Genomic DNA, 22,195 nt, shown 5'->3' with positions numbered 1-22,195 from the left:
ATTCAGTCGTTCGCATATTATTCCAAATTCTAAAACGTCATAATGACGAAATTCTGTCCAAAAAGCCAAAAGATATCTGAAATAATAATCGCAACTTTGATTCGACGAGTAAGAAACAGGACACATTAGAAGATGATAACCTTTACAATAAACTTAGTTCCAATATACTTGAAAGTGAGTTGACTAATATGTATGTATGTATGTATGTATGTATGTATGTATGTATGTATGTATGTATGTATGTCATTTTCAGCATTCAGAGGCTGCAGTTCTGTACGAGTAGGGGCACCGAGTGGCCGAGTGGTCTAAAACGCTCTCCGTTACGATCACTGCCATCTCACCTCTGTCTGCGCTGGTTCGAGTCTCAGATTCAGCCAATGCGGGTATGTGAGAAAGCTTGCCAATAGCTTCTCGAGGGTCGGTGGCTCTTTCCGGGGGGGGGGGGGGTTCCCCTGGTTCTTCCTCCACAATTAATACTGGCCGCCTATCGTGTGCTGAAATACGGCGTGAAATCCTACAGCAACAACAACAACTGTACGAGTACGCATCACGTTACTAATCAATAGCGAATTGTTTTTGGGTGTCTGTCCGTGGCTTCGATCGTTTGTCTATATGACAGTCTGTCATACTTTTTGTTGTTTTTATCGTTTGTAGTTTATTCTTGTTCCCTTTTCAGGATTTTGGTTATTGAAACTCATTACAGTTCTTTATTTAATGAATAAATAATACAATTTTTCTTCAGCTTCAGCTGTGCGTCGTTTAATTTCTACAGTTTAAACTTGAGTGATTGTTGTCTGTACACTATTAAAGAAACAACTACACCAGGAAATTTGAAAAAACAAAAATTACTCACTTTTGATACAGTGATTAATAAACAATTGTAATTCACCTTGGCCTGCGACGTATGTGAATATTGCTTTTCTGGGGCTCAGGAGATACCAGCTTCAAGATGGTCATAACATGTAACTAATATTATCGTTTTGTATACTGTCCGAGTTTAATTGTTGTTGTTGTTGTTTTGGGTTTAATGTCCTTTTCAGCACAATAGGCTATACATGGCGGCCAGTATGACTAGTGGAGGAACAACCATGGTAAGAAACACCGACCTACGGGAAGCTACTGGCAGCTTTCTCGCATACCCACATTGTCCGAACTCGAGACTCGTTCCCACGCGAACAGAAGTGTGATGGCAGTGATCGGTAAAGGCGAGCGCTTTTGACCACTCGGCCAACCTGGAATATTAAAGTACACTGGTGTACAACGGCATCGTGGGTCTTAAAGTTAGTTATCGGCAAATAACCAAACAGAGACATTGACCTTCAAGATATTACATATACCTATTTTGTGTTCTTTGCACTATATTAACATACATTTAATTTCTAGTTTAAACCAGATGATTGTTGGAAACTATCCAATAACACATGCCATGTATCTTTTAAGTTATGCAAGGGGCGTTATTATGATACCGCGGTAATACCCCAAAAATAATTTTACAATGGCATATTCTTGTCCTAATGTTAGGATCTTGATGTACATTCTGCACAAATTGTAAGTGATTTTGAAAATTGGATGCTACTTCAATGGCTCTCGGTCTGACATCTATGCCCTTCAACAACAGAACATTATCTGAGAGAATTAAAACAATGCGTATGTAACCACTTGTGACACGGGATGGAGGTGATGGGGGTGGCGCCAGGATTGTCGGAGAGAACATTAGCATGAAAGTACATGTCGACCACAGATTGTCTAAACAAAATCAGGTGTTACAAGGAAAAGTAATAAATCATATACAACAAAGTTATAAGTCAACACCTGTCAATTGATAAAGCCATCAGAAAAGAACAACATAACATCCTTCATATTTTGACCCTTATTTGATACAATTAGTTCGATCTCTTGCTTCTTGAAAAATATGGTAATCCTGTTTTCTGATTCTTGCATAAAATCACTGGACATTATCAGACGACAAATGATTAACCGATTCGCTACGGTAATATCGATCTCAAGATTTTATTTTATTAAAGAATATAAGGTATGGCCATGTTTTGAAAAAGTGAAATTCGTGGGTGCAGTTTTAAAATAGTGTACTCGCAAGCATTTCCAACATTTCCCAAAATAAAACAGGTGATGCAGAGCTTGTAACTTGTGGCCATCAACTGTATATAAGAGAAGCACAGGATAGGTGTTGCTATGCAGAAAATTACCGAAAACCTTGATTACCGCAATACCAAAGAACCCGTGGTATCGAAAGAAGCTGCTTCAACATACCAGCTGACTGAAAATGCTGCTCACTCCATTTTTGTTTGTTGCAAGTTATGTTCCAAATTGCCTTTTTATCGTCGTTCTCGCAGTTTTTGTCAGCGGTGTTGTATTTATTTATTTCTTATACTCTCTTAGTGGAATAAATAGTATTTATATATTTCGATTCATTTGTGTTGGTTAAGAATATTTTTCCCTTTAGGAGCCTCACAGTTACAGCATAGTTGTTTATTGGTCAAAATCCAATTCTGACGCAGTGAGATCGATACGGGACAGTAAATGGGAAAAGAACGGGAAGGCAGTCTGTGCGCACGGCACCAAAGTATAATTGTGAAGACTCGCACGTTTTAATTCCTAAAATAGTATCTTGAATCTTGGGACCGACGAACACTACTGCTTCACTGTTTTCATACAAGAGGAGGAAGGTGTCAGTAATACAGTAAATGTGAATGCATGCATTGTTGTCACTGTATATGGTAGTAAAACAAATGTCGACCATCACCATATTTTGATTCACGTGGTGGATACACATAACAAAGAGATCGTAAGGACTTTACAATATATATACTGCATGGATTTTTCATGGGACTTAAGGAATTGAAAACGGGACCCTGCCCCCCAGTGCGATTTCAGAATCATGCAGAATTCAAGTTTTAGCTTCCCAGTTGCTATAATTATTTTCTTAAAAGATGGGTCCAATACATTTCCAACTTATCAAAGATAAATGTCGGTACTATACTGGTGTTCAACTATTTACGATATTACGTCCACATACATTTGGACGGTCAGGCTGATGTACTCCGCCGCTGAAATAAGGTAGGGGTACGTTACTGTCGTTAGTATTCTTAGTTCGTTCCGCACAGCATCCGCGTCTGTTTCTCGCTAAATTTTCTCGTCACTGTCTCGAAATGTAGGATAAATTACCGAATTCGTTTCGTGCACGAATGATTTAAACATAATTCGTATTGACATATAGCGCAACACCATTCACTCGATATATATATATATATATTGAAAATGGGCGGTCAGCTTACAAATAATCCACCATGTTTGTTCTTTACTTCGGAAGAGTCCATGTTTGATACAGGTCTTGCACTGAGCATTATCAAAGGCCTTATAGGAACCGTTGCGTGGCACATGTAAACAAACTATTGTCTTTAATTAGGCTAGCAGATAACTTAACGTGTCGGCAACACAAAACCAACCAAAGATAAAATTTACGCGAAAATGAATATAATCAGCTGAAATGCACAGCCGACAGCTTTGGATAATATTAAAAAATAATAATAATAATGGACATTTTGCAGCTGAACAATTTAATTTGTTCGAAATGTTATGTTAAAATAGTTGTCATAATTGTTGAATAGCTTTACTGCAGTGTATTATTTGTGATTTTTTTGGTTATAATCCTTGCATTTATTTTCAAGTCCCAAATTTTAGTACCAAACTAAGATTACATCACTAATTGCACTCATCCCAAGTTTTGAACGTTTCCTTCAGTGTACCATACACATCTAGACTGATTTTATAGACCAAAAGTAACTATTGGAGTTTACTCATGTACATCCATAGTCAACACTGATCATCACCCACATTAAGTGTTATTTCAAGATTTTACCATGTGTTGACCTAATGTAGGATTAATAAATAAAAATATATGATATTTTCTTGCAGATACAGAGTTAATATGACTTAGAGTGTTCAGTCTAATCCTTTACTCTAGCATACCAAAATACTTATTCACTAATATGAGAGAGTATTCAGTCTAATTCTTTACTTAGCATACCAAAATACTTAGTCCCTAATATGAGAGAGTATTCAGTCTAATTCTTTACTTAGCATACCAAAATACTTAGTCACTAATATGAGTGTTCAGTCTAATCCTTTACTCTAGCATACCAAAATACTTAGTCACTAATATGAGTGAGAGTGTTCAGTCTAATCCTTTACTCTAGCATACCAAAATACTTAGTCACTAATATGAGTGAGTGTTCAGTCTAATCCTTTACTCTAGCATACCAACATACTTAGTCACTAATATGAGTGAGTGTTCAGTCTAATCCTTTACTTTAGCATACCAACATACTTAGTCACTAATATGAGTGAGAGTGTTCAGTCTAATCCTTTACTTAGCATACCAAAATACTTAGTCACTAATATGAGTGAGAGTATTCAGTCTATTCCTTTACTTAGCATACCAAAATACTTAGTCACTAATATGAGTGAGAGTATTCAGTCTATTCCTTTACTTAGCATACCAAAATACTTAGTCACTAATATGAGTGAGAGTATTCAGTCTATTCCTTTACGTAGCATACCAAAATACTTAGTCACTAATATGAGTGAGAGTATTCAGTCTATTCCTTTACGTAGCATACCAAAATACTTAGTCACTAATATGAGTGAGAGTATTCAGTCTATTCCTTTACTTAGCTTACCAAAATACTTAGTCACTAATATGAGTGAGAGTATTCAGTCTATTCCTTTACGTAGCATACCAAAATACTCAGTCACAGTGGACTAATTAAATGTAAAGGATATTTTTTTTTTTGTATTTTGTATTACATGCTACATGTATAAATGTCATGACCATTCACTTATTGATGAGGTGACCAGTATAATCTTTTCCTAACCTAGCAAGCACAATGCAGAGAAAAAGGACATTGAGCTTTTTTATTTTGTATCAAATATAAAACATAGTCATGTTGTTAGAGTAATTTAATTAAATTAAATAATTTCTGCTAGATCAAGCAAGATTGGTAATTGTCAGCACCTGCTCAATGAATGACAATGCTTTGCTTACAAAGATTTCATAGTAATTTCAAATAATTAAGCAGCAATGAGATTAAGACTTCTTGATACTTATTATAGTTGCAGTGGTATTATGGGTAACATTTATGGATATCATTTATATTGTATTTTATCATATGGGTAACATTTATGGATATCATTTATATTGTGTTTATCATGAACTTTATCAGGGACAATCAATGTATAACAACTAATTGGATTTTCATTTTAAATCTAAAATTAAGAACACTTAATTCCCATTTGACTGGACAAAAACAGAGAAGGATGATTCTTTCTGACCTGCAAGTCAGCTACCGGTACATAGCTTGTAGCTATTCTGCTGGCTAGTCAATTAAATGGACACTTAATGAGATGATGCTCATTTGACCAGCAAACTGGTAGAACAACTGTTAACTATTTCTCCACATTCACCTAGCTGGTTTACCACATTCACCTGGTGGGAAGAATGGCTGAAACATACTGTTTTTGGTAACTAGCTAGAGAAGTAACTGCATGACCTTATTGTAATATCACTTTGACCGTCTGACTTTAGTTGTAACCCTTTTAATCAAATTCCGACTGTAACTAGCTAGAGAAGTAACTGCATGACCTTATTGTAATATCACTTTGACCGTCTGACTTTAGTTGTAACCCTTTTAATCAAATTCCAACTGTAACTAGAAGTAACTGCATGACCTTATTGTAATATCACTTTGACCGTCTGACTTTAGTTGTAACCCTTTTAATCAAATTCCGACTGTAACTAGCTAGAGAAGTAACTGCATGACCTTATTGTAATATCACTTTGACCGTCTGACTTTAGTTGTAACCCTTTTAATCAAATTCCGACTGTAACTAGCTAGAGAAGTAACTGCATGACCTTATTGTAATATCACTTTGACCGTCTGACTTTTTAGTTGTAACCCGTTTAATCAAATTCCGACTGTAACTAGCTAGAGAAGTAACTGCATGACCTTACTGTAATATCACTTTAACCATCTGACTTTAGTTGTAACCCTTTTAATCAAATTCCGACTATAACTAACTTTAACTCTGTCACTACATTCTTCTCCCCAAATGCTTGGTCTAGCTAATAACCTTTAGAAAACCTTCACTATTAAACTCCAGAGGGAGGTGGGAGTAAAGTCTACCAACACGTCAAAAAATGTTCTTGAAAATATAAATAGCATAAAACTCCTATTAAACACGTATGTCATTTAAAAGCTCAGAATTCCTACATATAGATACATCGCAATATTCCTACATATAGATATGTCACAATATTGAATGTAAATGCTAAGGGCAGGGCTGGATTGGGTCAGGTTTGGGGGAAGTTTCAATTTTTTTAATAATACCCAATAAACATATGCAAGAATAAAGGCATAGGCAAATTGAAAGTGACAAGTGACTGTATGTTTGTGTTTTTAGCTGGGGGGAGGGTTACCCAGGTCCCACACCACCCCTGATTCAGCTCTGAAGAGTGAGACAATTCATTGACATATTGATGCATAAAATATTTTGCTACAAATTAAACATCTAAATGATTGGTTACATTTGTTACTTTTGTTCTAGGCAACATGTCAAATATCTTACTGTTATTTTGATGGCTAGTACGTGAAATAGACACATACTTAAAAGACCCCCCACCTCCCCTATCTTTCAGCAATAGAAGAAGTTAGGAATCTTTATTTGTTTACATTCTTAATGACTATGTGATACTTCCTGCTGTTGCACCTTTGTAGAATTTGTTATAGCATAACCAGTTAAGTCAGGTTCATTCAAGGATATATTTTGTTATTGATTTATCTACCAGTAAATATTGGTTGTACTAATTATTACCAAGGTTAAAAATAGACCACTGTGTAATTGAATAGCCAGCAGGCTATATCTGCTGTGCTCTTTTTTGGACAAGGGCTTTTCTGAAGTCTAGAGATTAATAACACCGTAGGGTAAACACATTATCATTGAAATATAATTTTGAGCTTAACAAATACAGTTACTAGCATATACATTGATCATAGTTTGGGAATAAATAAATTTTTTCACATGAAATTTTGCATATTGTGTATTAAGTTTTAGAATGCATAATGAAATGATTTCACTGCTGTTCAAACAAAATCAATGACAGTTTTTATTGTCTATTGTCACTGTATCAGCTGTGTAAAGTATTGTTTTATAGTGTATGAATATGGTACAACAACCATTCAAACCACTGAAAATAAAGTCTAAAATCCTTTCAGGAGTTTATTTATTGATTTTTATCTCATTAGAGTCAAAGTTCAAATCTATAATAGTTTGTATGTGTTCAACAGAGATATTGTACACTTGTGATAATAATAATACATATTAGTAGAAAATTGTATAAATAATATTTAATATTATTGTTGTTGCTATCATCAACTTTATCTTAAGCTGTATTGTTGATTTTGCTGGTCCCATTTTATCTACCTTCACTATGTATGTATGTAAGTATGTATGTATGTATGTATGTATGTATGTAAATGCTGATATGTTCATATATATGTTATTAACTTGTAAATACCTTGTGTATGGGGGTGGGGTTGGGTGGGGGATGCCACAACTGTGCACAACTTAGCTATTTTAGGTTGCTTATTGTATGGAAAAATTGTTTCAAATATAGTTTTACTTGATATACAGTGTATTATTCAAATATATATTTTCCTATCATTGTCATAAAGCATATTGCTGTCAATTTGTAATAAGTAATGTTATTGCTGTATGATGTAGCATGCAGGTAATTTGTACAAAAGCTATTCTGCCATTTTTGAGGTATGGATAAAAAATTAATAAATTTTACCCACTGGTTTGCAACTAACTGCATTTGAAAAAACTTAATGGACAGGTTTTTTGTGAACAAAACACAGTGCTTGCACTCTGAGACAGAGTTCAAATCAGGATCCTAGTCAGGGCTGCATCAAGTTACTGTGTGACATTGACTGCTTCAAGGTGTATTTGATCATACATTCATGGTTCTGTTTGAGTGATTGTTCCCACAGGCAATTAAGTACATGTGCTATCATTTTAAATGTGCACAAACATTATGAACTTGAATAAAATGATAATCAAATGTGCCATCATATAACATGGATTGTACTTTTGGGTGGAGCACTTCGCTGACAGCTTTGGAATAAATGCTTAAAATAAAATTGTTTTGCACAATTTGAATAAATTTATAAATTTCTTTATGCATATTTAGAGAGTCTACATGAAATAAATAAATAGGATACTTATCTACATATTCATTGTAACTGATCTTCACATTCCCTTGTGGTCAAGGTTACAGTCATTGAAAATTTAAGTTTTAGTTTTCATTACACTTTCTTCATTTGCTTATATTTCCTAAACCTCTTGCTAGGTTTTTTTCGTACATGTTTCCTCAATCTTTTTACCATGAAGTCAAGGTCACACATTTGACAGTATTTTATGTATTGTGGGGCTCCACTTACACATACTGTGCTTCTTCTTTGTTCTGTTACTTGAATATAAATGACACCTATCTGTTGCAACTATTTCCTCTTAAATGCATATAAAATTTGTCAGATGGAAAAAGCTTATTTTCTTTTCCCAGTTCTTGAATTGTATTACTACATCTTTTTGGCATTCTTTTGCAAAACATTCTGTTTTCTCAAAATCAATATCAGTTTGTATGTCCTTGGAAAGGAGGTAGAATGTTGATTGGCACTTAAAGATAACATTGTATATTGCGTTTACTTCCTCACAGGTACAGTATAGAACAGATAAAAGTGCTCATTTTTGTACATTTGAAATTTTTTTTATCATATATTGTGAACATTTTTTCTATCTACTGTGCATGAAAGTCTATCTTTTTCCAGAGTCCTAACTGTTATTCCTGAAAGGTAAAATAGGGTCATAATAAAACAACCTAATTCTGTATTCGGTGTACCTGATAATGCACAGTAATTGCATCTGGGATGATATGTACATTTCATGAACTACTTTGGCCCTAAATATTTTTTCATTTTAGCATCCTTGATAATAATTTACTATTTAAGAACATCAAATAAATTTTTAGAATTTTGGAATGGCTTGTAATACCAACAAAGATGGTTTGTCTCACAAGTAATTAAAACTTTAATACTTAAAAAATAATAATAATAATAATAATAATAATAATAATAATAATAATACAGTTAGTATTTAATTATTGAATAAAATTGGTGGAAGTTCGACACAGTGATGAGTTTGGCATCCATGTGTATCCATTCATCCGTCTATCATTATATCTCTATATCAGTCCACAACTTAGATGCAGGTCATTTTTAAAGTTATTTCAGTAGTGCTCCGTGGTAAAAAAATTGTACTTTCTGGTTAAAGGAAAGGTGAAGTCAATCAACAAAAAGGGGACCATTGCTACATGATATTTTCATTGTTGACTTTAATTTTAAAGTGATGTATCTCAGAGGTCTAATTAGCATCGGTGGAGTCACAAAGCTTCTTTAGCAGCACTGTCTATACTCGTGCATTGTATGTACTCATGTGCTGTATGTACTCATGCACTGTATATACTCATGCACTTTATATCAACGGGCACATTGTATGTATGTGATGTTTGTAACTGGATCCAATGTCAGAGCAAGCAGATGAGGTCAATTTTGATGTCATATTATTCATAGATAATGATTCCTTTATTTGTAACTGTACACGGTAATGATTCCTTTAGTTTTAGTTGTACACGGTAATGATTCATTATTTTTAACTGTACACGGTAATGATTCCTTTATTTTTAGTTGTACACGGTAATGATTCATTATTTTTAACTGTACACGGTAATGATTCCTTTCTTTTTAGTTGTACACAGTAATGATTCCTTTATTTTTAGTTGTACATGGTAATGATTCCTTTAGTTTTAGTTGTACATGGTAATGATTCCTTTATTTTTATTTGTACACGGTAATGATTCCTTTATTTTTAGTTGTACATGGTAATGATTCCTTTATTTTTAGTTGTACATGGTAATGATTCCTTTATTTTTAACTGTACACGGTAATGATTCCTTTATTTTTAGTTGTACACGGTAAAGATTCCTTTATTTTTAGTTGTACATGGTAATGATTCCTTTACTTTTAGTTGTAGACAGTAATGATTCCATTATTTTTAGCTGTACATGGTAATGATTCCTTTTTTTAGTTGTACACTGTAATGATTCCTTTATTTTTAGTTGTACACAGTAATTCCTTTTTTGTTCTTATACACTGTAAGATGTTGGACTATGTGGCTATTGCAGATCATTTTTTTCTGTTGGTTTTAACCACTTCTAACACTTTATTGGCTACATCATGGTGAGGAAAAGAAAGCTAAGTGTCTTTTCCAGGGACACACCAAGGCAGCTGACCTGGGCAGGGGTCAGTCTTGCAACCCTTGGATTAGGAGTCCAGTGCTGTTAAATGAGTTACCATGGATTTAATTTAAACACAGATAAAATGAGACTTCACGTTGGAGCAGCATGATGATGGGGTTTGACTTTCTCAAATAGCTTAAGATCATTGCTTCACCGATATCAAGAAAATTTATCTCATAGATAATTATGAGAAGATTTGATTCAATACTTTAATAGTGTAAATTTTAATTTAGGTCACATCGATAACATGTTGGATTTTATTAGCCATCTGACTAACTTCCAATGTTTTCTTTATTTCAGAAACAAGGTGACAAGTTAAATCAAGATGATTATTCAAGTTAACAAAATTTTCATACATTGCCTTACGATGACCTTTTGGTGTACATTCCTTTATTATCATACACATACACATGCAGCAGAACTTGAGCCAGGAAATGGCTTCAATTCAAGTCTAAAGAATTTAACAAAAGATTTATTGGAGCAGACTTCCATACCTCAGAAGAGAAGAGATATGTTTTTATCAGAGATATTTACTAAACATGGTCAAGGCAATAAGATGACCCTTGAAGAGTTTAGAGAATTTGTAGAGCATATCAGTGCAGTTTTGCAAAGAGGTGGTTGTTTCAGTTCAAAATTCAATCGTTCCGATTATGATAACAGCCATGGAGATGACCTTGACTCTGAAGGTCACAATCATAACAGTATATCACATACAGAGAAAGGTCATGACAGTCATATTAAGGAATCTCATTCAGAAAGTGAAAAAAATGCATACTTCAGTGCAGCTTTAAAACTAAATAACACTCTGACCAAGAACAGTGATTTGACAAATAGCAGTCATCATGGGAATCATGGGAACCAAAGTCAGAACAACCATACACATGCAGATCGTTCTGTAGATCAGCACTCCGGTCACAATCACAATCACAAGAGTGTGACTGAATTCAATCATTTGCATGCAGATGGTATTGAAATCCACAAGGTTAGTATGCTTAGTTGAGAGACTTTGCTCAGAATCTATGGAGATAACAATGCTAGACTCAGACTTTATGGAGATAACAATGCTAGACTCAGACTTTATGGAGATAACAATGCTAGGCTCCAAATCTGTAGAGATAACAGAATGCTAGGCTCAGAATGTACAGAGATAAAAGAAAAATATACAAATATTATCACAATTGATTTGCATGAGATGCTGGCAGTTGTAGAATCTTTACAAATATTCTAGATAATATTACCTCCTGCTATATAAAGGAAGGATTTGTTTTAATTACAGTTTCATCATTCTCAAGTCAGTGTCTGTCTATAGATATACATGTCTATCCATACCTTGCTGTTAAACATTTTTACTTGCCCTTATTATTGAAGCCTGGGGACAGACTTGGCAGGCCTCAGTCAGCCTACTGTCTTCAATTAATGAAGTAGTATCTGAGGAAAAATCATTTTAAAGCTTGGGGACAGACTTGGTATGCAGGCCACAGTCAGCTTTTTGTCTTCAATTAATGATGTAGTATCTGAGGAAAAATCAATTTAAAGCTTTTGATATTATTAATTTTTAGTCTGAACATTTCCACTTTTTTGATATCCATGAAAATAATTTTTTGTCTTGTTTCTTTTACAGTGTTTGACACCTGAAGAGATTCTCAAAATTTTCCATTTTAAAGACCCTGAAATCAGTCATGCACACTTTATCAACATCTGTCCTGCTTTAATATACCAGTTGGATTCTGGTTACTGTACAGGTGTGGCTGATGGGTTACCTGATCATGATCATGACATGGTGACCTCCACTCGGAATGCTAATATTATTGCTGGAAAAGGTGTGTTTTAGTCTGTTAGTACACATAACCTTATAAACTATACATTGCAACTTTTGCAGCAGCTGTCATGAGTGTATGCATGTATACATATATATAGTTTATCTATTCTTCCAGTTATCTGTCTCTCCTGTGGCAACTTGTGTTTTAAACCCATTGAAATGTGTAGTTTTATCTCCAGCTTGCATCAGGACTGTATTAAACCTAATGTTTTTGCCCATTGAAATGTGTATAGTATGGACTTCAGTCTTGCATTATAGTCTGTTGTAGAACTGAAGATACAGAGCAAAATGTTCCCCAAGCATTTAAAAAAAAAGAAAATTGAATTTTGTAAATACATAGGAGATTTAACAAAAGTAGGTGTTTGCCAATATAATATGCTTGAGCGGTCATTAATGAGCGTCCCTGCTTCCATGGCCTTTTTCAAAATGCTTAGTTTTCATAATATCTAGTTTTCTATATACTGGAATCTCCTTTTTAGGAGAAATGTGGTTCTGGACATTGATTTTCAGGATCTTACAGAGAGCTATATGCACAATTTTTGTGCATTTATTTGATATCGTTTGTGAGAAATTCATGTGAATCCTGCAATCACTCATTCCAGAATAGTCACAGGCTTTAGATAGATATCTGGCAGCTAGGAGATCAGAGTCTCTACTGTCTTTGTCAGGTGTGCATTTGTATAAGAAAATTTGTGTCAGTTGAAAATTCACTCACCCAACTCAAAAGCAGATGTAAACTAGACCTACTTCATGAAGCCATGGCCCCACCCTAAAAGTGACAAAAGCGAGAAGAAAAAATTTCAGTTGTTTTGTTTTCTTGGTTGTCATTTATTCTTAGTAGACATGGAAAAATATATTGTAACTGTGATCATTCTAATTTGGGCAAATTAACCAATTTCGATTTCGTTTTTTCATTTTTAGCCAAAAGAGGTATCTAGCATAAACTGATGATTTTTCAACTTTCACCTTTGATAGGATCTGTAGGTTTAAGATGTTTACATTGTTGCATACCCACAATGTTAGTTAATTATAATGTTTGAACAGAGGATTAGTCGTCGGCCAGAAGGACTGACATTTTTCCAAATGCATGGGTAAGTACTGGCAGATCTGGAAATGTGCAGTTTTGTAGGATTAATCGGGAACAAATGGTGTAGACCATGATCTGCTGGTACATTGTATGATGGTATATCAGGGTTTATGTTGTTTGCAGTTGGACTTACATATTAGCAAGTATATACTTTTCATTTTGACAGTTACTGTAAAAATTTCTTCTAATTTCAGTGTGGGGATTCAGTGTGTTAACGGTCCTGGTAATATCCCTCATTAGTGTGCTTGGCATTGCAATTGTTCCATTCATGCAGAAGGTTTTCTATAACCACTTACAGCAGTTTCTTGTGGCACTCGCTGTTGGAGCACTCTCAGGCGATGCCCTGTTACATCTTTTACCACATGTAAGTTTTGATTCATCGTGTACAGTAAATTATGTTTATAATGAACCCCCATTAATTGCTTTGTAATGTCCATACTTTGTTAGTTTGCTGTGATAATATACACTGTATTGGTTGAAATGAATGATTGATGATTGGTTCTTACCAATCAAGCATTGATTTTAATAAATTAGCAATAGTATTTTTTATACTTTTATATTTTCCTGGGAAAATATTTTTATTGCATACTTGAAAACAATGCTTTGTTTCCCTGAATTCAAGGAATTGTCACGGTCATCAGGTTATCTTGAAACATAATGATTGTCTAATATTGGTGTTAGATGGTAAGTATTGATATTGGTGTCAAATGGTGTTTCATATGGGTGTCAGTGACCTACAAAATGGGCTGGGATGCACAAAAGAAGTTAGAATTAAAAGTGTAAGAACACAATTTTCCAAAGAAGAAAACTTAAGTTTATAATCAGTTATTGAAAATCATAATCAAATGAGTGATCATGTGACTTTTCTGACCAGTCTTGGATCATTTTATGTGCCATGATCATACAATCAGGTATGAGATTTGACATATTGTGAATTTGCCAAATCCATGTAGCTACTGTCCAGTTTTTTTCTTCTTTAAATACATGACCTGGTCAGATTACTTAAAATAATACTGCTTCAAAAAATCTGGTCATTTGAAGTTGAAGAATGAGCTTAATAGTGTCTTTTGACTTGTTTTAGCAACAAGAATGCCATATTTGCTTGCCACTTTTGACTTGTTTTAGCAACAGTAATGCCAAATTTGCTTGCCAAGATTGAGGTCTTACCACAGTGGTCTCCCCTTGTTTTGAGTAATTTGCCCCAGGCCCCAGATCCTGTAAGTCATCTGTGTTCAGCACACTCTCGTGATGGGCCTTTCCGTACATACCAACTAATATGCTTTTGGCATAATCATTACTTTTTCCCCCCATCAAATTATGTCTTACACCAGATTGTATATAGATTACAGAATTTTGTACAGTAAAAAGTAAAATAAAAATAATTCAGTAAAATTTTGTTTTTGTAATTTTTATTATCTCTTTAATTCCACTCATATAAATTTGAGAATATTCTTAAAAATGTGACTGATGTGTATGAATAGCATAAGAGTATTTTCCTTGTTTGATATTATAGCAACTGTGTATGACCCATTTCCAAGAAAACAGATGGGTTTCTTCAAATGTGAACTTTGACTCACAGATTCATTTCACTGATAAGCAAGTTAGTGAATCAGCCTGTACTTTTAAAGAAAATGGCACCAGATGTTAAGTGAAATGCTTGACGGTATGAGTTGTTAATGTTATCTGATGGAAAATGTTACAGCAGATGGATCTTTTCAAACTTCAAAACATGTCAGATCTGGGAAAAAAAGGACAAATCAACACCACTTTACAAATTTTAAAAGAAAAATATGAGACTAATGTGATACAGCACTCTGAGCACCAGACTATGTTCTTTCCAGATTGTGATCATTCAGCAAAAGTTACACAGGTAGACTAGTTAAAATGAGTAATGAATATAAATAATTTTTTGATATATTTTGTGTTTGTATTCTGATTCAAATCCATATCGATTTCGTCCCTTGTGACAAGAATTTTGACCAGGCGCAGATCTTATTTATACTTGCTGTGAATTGTAATTCTGGCATGTAATACAGTGGTCCCTTTTATACCGTCACCCCTTGTGCATTGGGAAAGTGGCCTTATCAGATGGGTGGCTTTTCCAGGGGGGTACTACATTTTTTGTGAGAAGTGTATGTAATGTACAAATTAAGAAAGCTACATACTTCAAAGCATTTAATATCTTCATTTGAAAGTAACATTAATTATTAAAATTATTATTCTTCTTCTTCTTGTATGAATAGACCTGTTTCAACTGAATATACATTAATCTTATTCTTGGAGTAAGCATGATATGCGAGCGGGTAATGTTGTCATACACATAGCAAAACCATTCAAAAACGTCATTTATTTAAATCTTGGTACATATGTAATTCTCTTTCCATTTGCTCCATTTTCCCACTGCTGGTAAATAACATGCCTATCAGTTATGACATTCTTTGAGTCCTTTCTATGTAAAATTGTTCTGCAAGTCCCCCTCTCCACTTCCCAATGTTGTTGAATAGAATAACCGACTTTCTTCTAAAGTAATACGCCTCCATTTACGTGATGACACTGTTTGGTAATGATTTATTTGGATGTTGCTAACTGTATGCAATTTAATTATGCAGACAAATCTTTTGTCGAGTGGATGAAATAGATGTATTGTCACATAATTTTCGGTCTTTGTCTGGTACCATGTGAACCTCTGCAATGAGGTGGAATGTCAAGATCCCAATTTTTCATCCCCTCAATTCCAGATCAGAAAGCTGTAGAAACCTTTCACTGTACTTGAATTGTCTTCATGTGCATATTTTTCTCCTAAGGTCATGCAGAAAGCAAGGGAATCTGAGTGCAGACAAATGATAATTGCTTTCTTCAAGTTGAAAAATCATGGATCAGTGGCTTCTAGAATCCAAGTGGAGATGACTTGAGTCTGACTTTTATCTCTGCAAGCAGACAACTTTTTGTCTCCTCTCCACTGTCTTTCACACTTTTCCAGGGACGCAGATAGTGTATGCTGGCAGTCATGACAAATAACTGTTCATATTCTTTCACGAAGAATGTGTTATTGTTGAATTTTTAAAAATTAAATGTAAATAGTCCAGCTGCCACTCAGCTGTGTTTTCATTGTGTAGTTTTGAATCACATTACATATTTCCTGCATGTCATGTTCTAAATTCTGATTGGTTACAAAAAGTTAGGAGGGCACATGTTTGATGCTGAGGCTAGTGGTGATAACTGAGACTAGTGGTGATAACTGAGACCAGTGGTGGGATGCGGAGGCTGGTGGCTAGACAGTATCTTTAATGACAATGTCTGTTAAAACTTCTAAACCTTTCCATCATATCAACAATAATACTTCTAATAACAGTCAGAGTGCAAATGTTTCTGTCTGTATTCACAAAAACAGCGAAGCAACAAATCCTCAGGATAATCAGTTCATTCTAGTGATTTGACTAAAGATGGTGTCAGTGAAACTGAGGTCTGCCAGCATTAAAAAAAAAACAATTGAAATTGGAAACAAATCAATAAAGGAGAGTACTAATTTCAGGACAAAAGCTGATCTTGTGACAGACACGTTTAAACAGGTGATTCAGGATTTGAAACTAAGTGAAAATCCTAAAACTATATGCATGACAGCTGTCAAATGACACACAAGAAATACCTGACACTGTTTTTTTAAGATCTAAAATGGAACAGAGGAGCGTAGCTCACAAAGACATATCACAAGACCATCAAACTGAAGGCTTAAACTTTGCATATAGGGAAACAAAATTTGAGTAAAGTCTAAAGTTTTATCCCTTTCCCTTTTGTATCGCTAAATCATAGGCTGCAAATTGCTTCACTCCTCTGTTCCTTTTTATATGTATTAAAAAGCAGTGTCAGGTATTTCTTGTGTGTCATTTGAATTCTGTCATGCATATCGTGCTGGTTTCTATGTATAGGTGATCTAGCCATGCTGAAATTGAAGGCATTCACTCACAATCAGGCTCATAAATGTGGTGTTTGGAAAAACTATTTGCTTATTAAGTGAAATCTGAACCAGAGTTGTTCATTTTGTGTGGATTACATTTGTGCCTGACAGTGATGATATTGGAATAGGATTACACTATAGTTTGTTCCAGAGAGCATCACAAATTTTATCCTATCTGTAAGTCAGTAAAGTTCCATGTCAGCATCCTTTAATGTAGCTGTATGTGCCTGATTTGTTTTAAATGGTTCATGTGAAATGAATTAGGTGCTTTTAGCTACAATTTACTGACTTATAGAATGATAAGATAAAAGTTACGATGCTGTGCGGAATGAAAAATGTCATGGTGTTGACTTGTGATGTTGTCCATTATGAACGCAGCTCTTGTAAAGGTCAGAAACTCCTTCATTTCATTTTCTTCCTCAAACGTATTGTTTACAACTTAATTTTCTCTACTCAGTGCAAGTGATAAACCATACATCGATGAGATTGGTTGATTAGCATTTGTACTGGTAAAATTTGGCCTTGTATTGACTTTTTTCCATCCTTGCCAGCTTGAGATATGGTAGTAGTGCAACTCTAGTGAAAATGCTGTTTGTAGGTATAATCTCTTTAAACACCTGTGATAAAGAGTACAAAAGAACAAAACTGCCAACAACAAACAGAGGTAGTTTCAATTATTTAAAAAAATACTACCACCCTTACATGCACCAATGAAATACCTATCAAGATGAATCACTCACATACAACATCAAAGGTAGACAACACAGCTAACAACACTAAGCTAATTGGTTATTAAAGTTAATATATATGATCTCTTCCTTAAACATTGGTCATAAAATTGCACCATCAATTACCTTCTGATGACCATGGCATTAAGAGAGTGGTAACCATAGCATTAACAGAGTCTGTCCATTCAGGTTATTTCATTATCCCATGTGAACCAAACATGTAACCAGCTATCCCATGCTCAGTGCAGTTTGCAAGCAGTGTCAAGATTTTTGTATTCAAAGTCAAGCAGTGTCAAGATTTTTGTGTTCAGAGTCGAGCAAGGAAGCAGTGTCAATATTATTGTGTTCAGAAGCAAGCAAGCAGAGTCAACATTTTTTTGTTCAGAGGCAAGCAAGCAAGCAAGCAGTGTCAATATTTTGTGTTCAGAAAGCAAACAAGCAGTGTCAACATTTTTGTGTTCAGAGGCAAGCAAGCAGTGCCAACATTGTTGTGTTCAGTCAGTCAAAGTGCAGAGATGATACAAAGATGTAACTGAACAGAAAGTCAGTGGAATCACATCCTTATCTGAGCTTGCCTCATGTACAAACCAACTTAAACAACTTAAAGCTGATTTATGCTGAATAAAAAATTACAGCTTACATGAAAATGTGTGAAAGATCTGTTTTAATTATCTTTGGCTCTGTTCTAGTTATCTGTGGCTCTGTTCTAATTATCTGTGGCTCTGAGAAAGCTGGACATGTTTAATTCAACAATATCAGGATTATTTACCTGACAAACTTTTTTTGACCTGCAGACTAGATTGACACAATATTTTTTCATTGATTTTATCTGAAAAACAGTGGGGGGTGTGCTTCAGTATTCTGTTGTAACTGGTGTACATACCTTATATTTCATGAGTAATTGTGCTTCAGGCAATAATTCTAGTTTTTCACTTTTCTTGTTCACTGGGATTAAGCATCCATGGATAAAATGAGACATGTTTTCATGAGGATTTAGACTTTTCAACAAATGTTTCACTTGAATGAAGAATCGATTTTGAAAAAGTATTAAATCTAATATTCATGTATTAATGGTGGTGTCGGTATTTATTCTTTCTTTCATTTTTAGTAACACTAGTGTTTGATTGCTTTCTCATTTCTCTCTATCTATCAGTTTAGTAGAGTAAGTGGAAATTACAGCTGACATATAGTGTATATATGTGTACATTCATTGCTTAAGGGTTAAAATGAAGCATACACATGTAAAAGCTAATATTTTATTACCATATTACAAAAATGACATTGATTTATCAAACAGCTTGATTTATTGATCTTAAGAATGAAACACAGTAAGAAAATGTGTAAGTGGGTGGGGGGGACTTCTTTATTATGTGGGGCAAAATTTCATTGAGTCTGTAAATTCTTGGTTCAGGGAAACAATGAAATCCATGAAAATTAGTGATACAGTACTATCTGAATCAACTAAGCTTTCAGTATTTTCAATACTTTGATTAATATAAAGTCTGGAAATTGGTCATATAGACAATAAACCAAGAGCATTGATTTTCTTCAGTTTTGGTATATACCCTTCTTCCTATTGCTGTTACTTTGCTATTCTTCCACCTTGGTAAATTTCTAAATAACTAGTTATGTGACCTTGTTTAACTTTTTGTAAAAGAGACCATATATGGCATGAAAGCATTCAATAAAATATTTATATTTGGATTGATGTTTTTCATTGCGGTCATAATATTTCATTCATAGCTTAATACATTGTTTGATGTCAATCACAGGCCCTTGAAGAAGGACATGACAACAGCCATCATGGTGACCATGGATATGAGGGGTCAGGTGGTCAAGAGGAGCATGCACATGGTAGCAATGGGGTTCTGAAGGGGCTATGTGCTCTGGCAGGGATTATTATCTTCTTCCTGCTTGAAAGAATCCTGACAATTTTAACTGATGTCAAAAGGAAAAGGAAAAGGAAATCGGTTTGTTTGATCACATCTTTTTATGTCTTACATTGATAATAGTAGTGAGGTAGAATTTACTAAAACAATCTGATGATCAGCATTTTCTTTCTGTATTTAATACAAATGTCAGCTTGGTAATATTTTCAGTTTTGGTTTTACAGAAGACATATGATCACATCTTTTTAATTTTAAATGTATGCTTGGTATGAAGGATGTTTTTGACACATTAGGTTCTCTAAAACTGCTCACCAGGTTTTGTCTCCATGTGCCGGATTACAATTTTCAGAACTGTTCTAAGTGATGCTGTTGCTTTTCTCCATATGCCACTGCCACCACAACTTTTTTGCAGAAGTACCTGCTGTTGTTTTTACTTCATTTTTTCATAGGATTTACAATTATTTTTGGAAAATACTTAATTTTATCATTTGGATATGCTATTAATTAGTAGATTTTCCCTTCAAGAGAATTAATTTTGAGAATTCATTGGAGAGAACTATCAGTTTTATGTTTTCACTCAATAAATTGTTGCAGTAAACATCAGTACCAATATGTCCAAAGAATTTAATTTGCCATGTATCAATAACATGGTGCAGTAAACATCAGTACCAATATGTCCAAAGAATTTCATTTGCCTTATGTCAATAACATGGTGCAGTAAACATCAGTACCAATATGTCCAAAGAATTTCATTGCCATATGTCAATAACATGGTGCAGTAAACATCAGTACCAATATGTCCAAAGAATTTCATTTGCCATGTGTCAAAAACATGGTGCAGTAAACATCAATACCATTATGTCCAAAGAATTTCATTTACATGTGTCAAAAACATGGGGCATTAAACATCAATACCAATATGTCCAAAGAATTTCATTTGCCATGTGTCAAAAACATGGTGCAGTAAACATCAGTACCAATATGTCCAAAGAATTTCATTTGCCATGTGTCAAAAACATGGTGCATTAAACATCAATACCAATATGTCCAAAGAATTTCATTTGCCATGTGTCAAAAACATGGTGCATTAAACATCAATACCAATATGTCCAAAGAATTTCATTTGCCATGTGTCAAAAACATGGTGCATTAAACATCAGTACCAATATGTCCAAAGAATTTCATTTACCATGTGTCAATAACATAGTGCAGTTAACATCAGTACCATTATGTCCAAAGAATTTCATTTGCCATGTGTCAAAAACATGGTGCAGTAAACATCAGTGCCAATATGCCCAAAGAATTTCATTTGCCATGTGTCAATAACATGTTGCAGTAAACATCAATACCATTATGTCCAAAGAATTTCATTTGCCATGTGTCAGTAACATGGTGCAGTAAACATCAATACCATTATGTCCAAAGAATTTCAATGCCATGTGTCAATAACATTGTGCAGTACGAACATATCGACCTGTAACACAGAAAAGCCATGTTTGAATCGCACTGAACTTAATTTTAAATTTTTTTCTCTAAGAATATGCTTGCTTTTGAATTAGGAAAGAGAATTATATCATCATTTATATTTTTTATGAATGTACATGAAACACAGCAAAAGATGAGTAATAAACAGCTACCGTAATAAACTTGCTACGTCTGTCTGTTCTACACTTTAGTTAGCCAATATGCTTGAGCATAAATAAACAAATTTGCTTGTTCCCAGTGAATAATGGATACATATCTTCTTACAAAATCAGTGATATATGTATCTATTATTCACTCGATACAAGCAGATATTCTTTGTGTAAGTTTTAAGGCAGGAATTCTACCAGTGTTATTAAAATATCAGTGCAAAATTGACATATAATAACTGAGAATGGGTGGTCCTGAGGTCATTTGGTACGTGTGGTCAATGGCACTGTTCACCTCCATCAATGGAGAGCAGTTTGAGGTCATATTATGCATAAATAAATGAGGCTGCTGCACAACTACTTGGCTCAATTTTTCTTTCAGGAGCAAATGTTTTCAAATTTGAATGCAAAATTACTTGAATGGATTACTTGAATGGTATTTATGATATTTGTTATTTTGAAATGTGGACATGCATATTGCATAAGAGTTTATCTAAATGAAATATATTTTTTACTTTAAGATATTCGTGCATTAAATATTATTCAGTTAATAATCTTTTAATAAGTAAAAACTGATAAAGATATATGTTGCTTTCCTTCAACTCACATAGTTGTATTTTTTTGGGGCTAATTCAAGGGTTTAATTATGGTAATGGG

At 34.2% G+C, this 22,195-nt stretch overlaps 1 protein-coding gene across 1 annotated transcript in view; it reads left to right on the top strand.

Moving 5' to 3' along the window:
- Positions 1–2,507: 2,507 nt before the first annotated feature.
- LOC149791392 (metal cation symporter ZIP14-like) overlaps positions 2,508–22,195 on the top strand; it is a 44,730-nt gene continuing 25,042 nt past the window's right edge. Inside the window, exons 1-5 of the mRNA XM_089969942.1 lie at positions 2,508–2,686; positions 10,730–11,411; positions 12,051–12,249; positions 13,530–13,699; positions 19,791–19,988. Of these exons, the coding sequence (XP_089826068.1) occupies positions 10,755–11,411; positions 12,051–12,249; positions 13,530–13,699; positions 19,791–19,988 (1,224 nt within the window). The 5' untranslated portion in view covers positions 2,508–2,686; positions 10,730–10,754. The remainder of the gene's footprint in view (positions 2,687–10,729; positions 11,412–12,050; positions 12,250–13,529; positions 13,700–19,790; positions 19,989–22,195) is intronic.

The sequence above is a fragment of the Sinohyriopsis cumingii genome, chromosome 9 (genome assembly GCF_028554795.1).
Source record: "Sinohyriopsis cumingii isolate HCF-2022 chromosome 9, ASM2855479v2, whole genome shotgun sequence".
NCBI lineage: Eukaryota > Metazoa > Mollusca > Bivalvia > Unionida > Unionidae > Sinohyriopsis > Sinohyriopsis cumingii.
The sequence above is the reverse complement of the archived record's forward strand: the minus strand, read 5'-3'. Positions and strand labels throughout refer to the sequence as shown.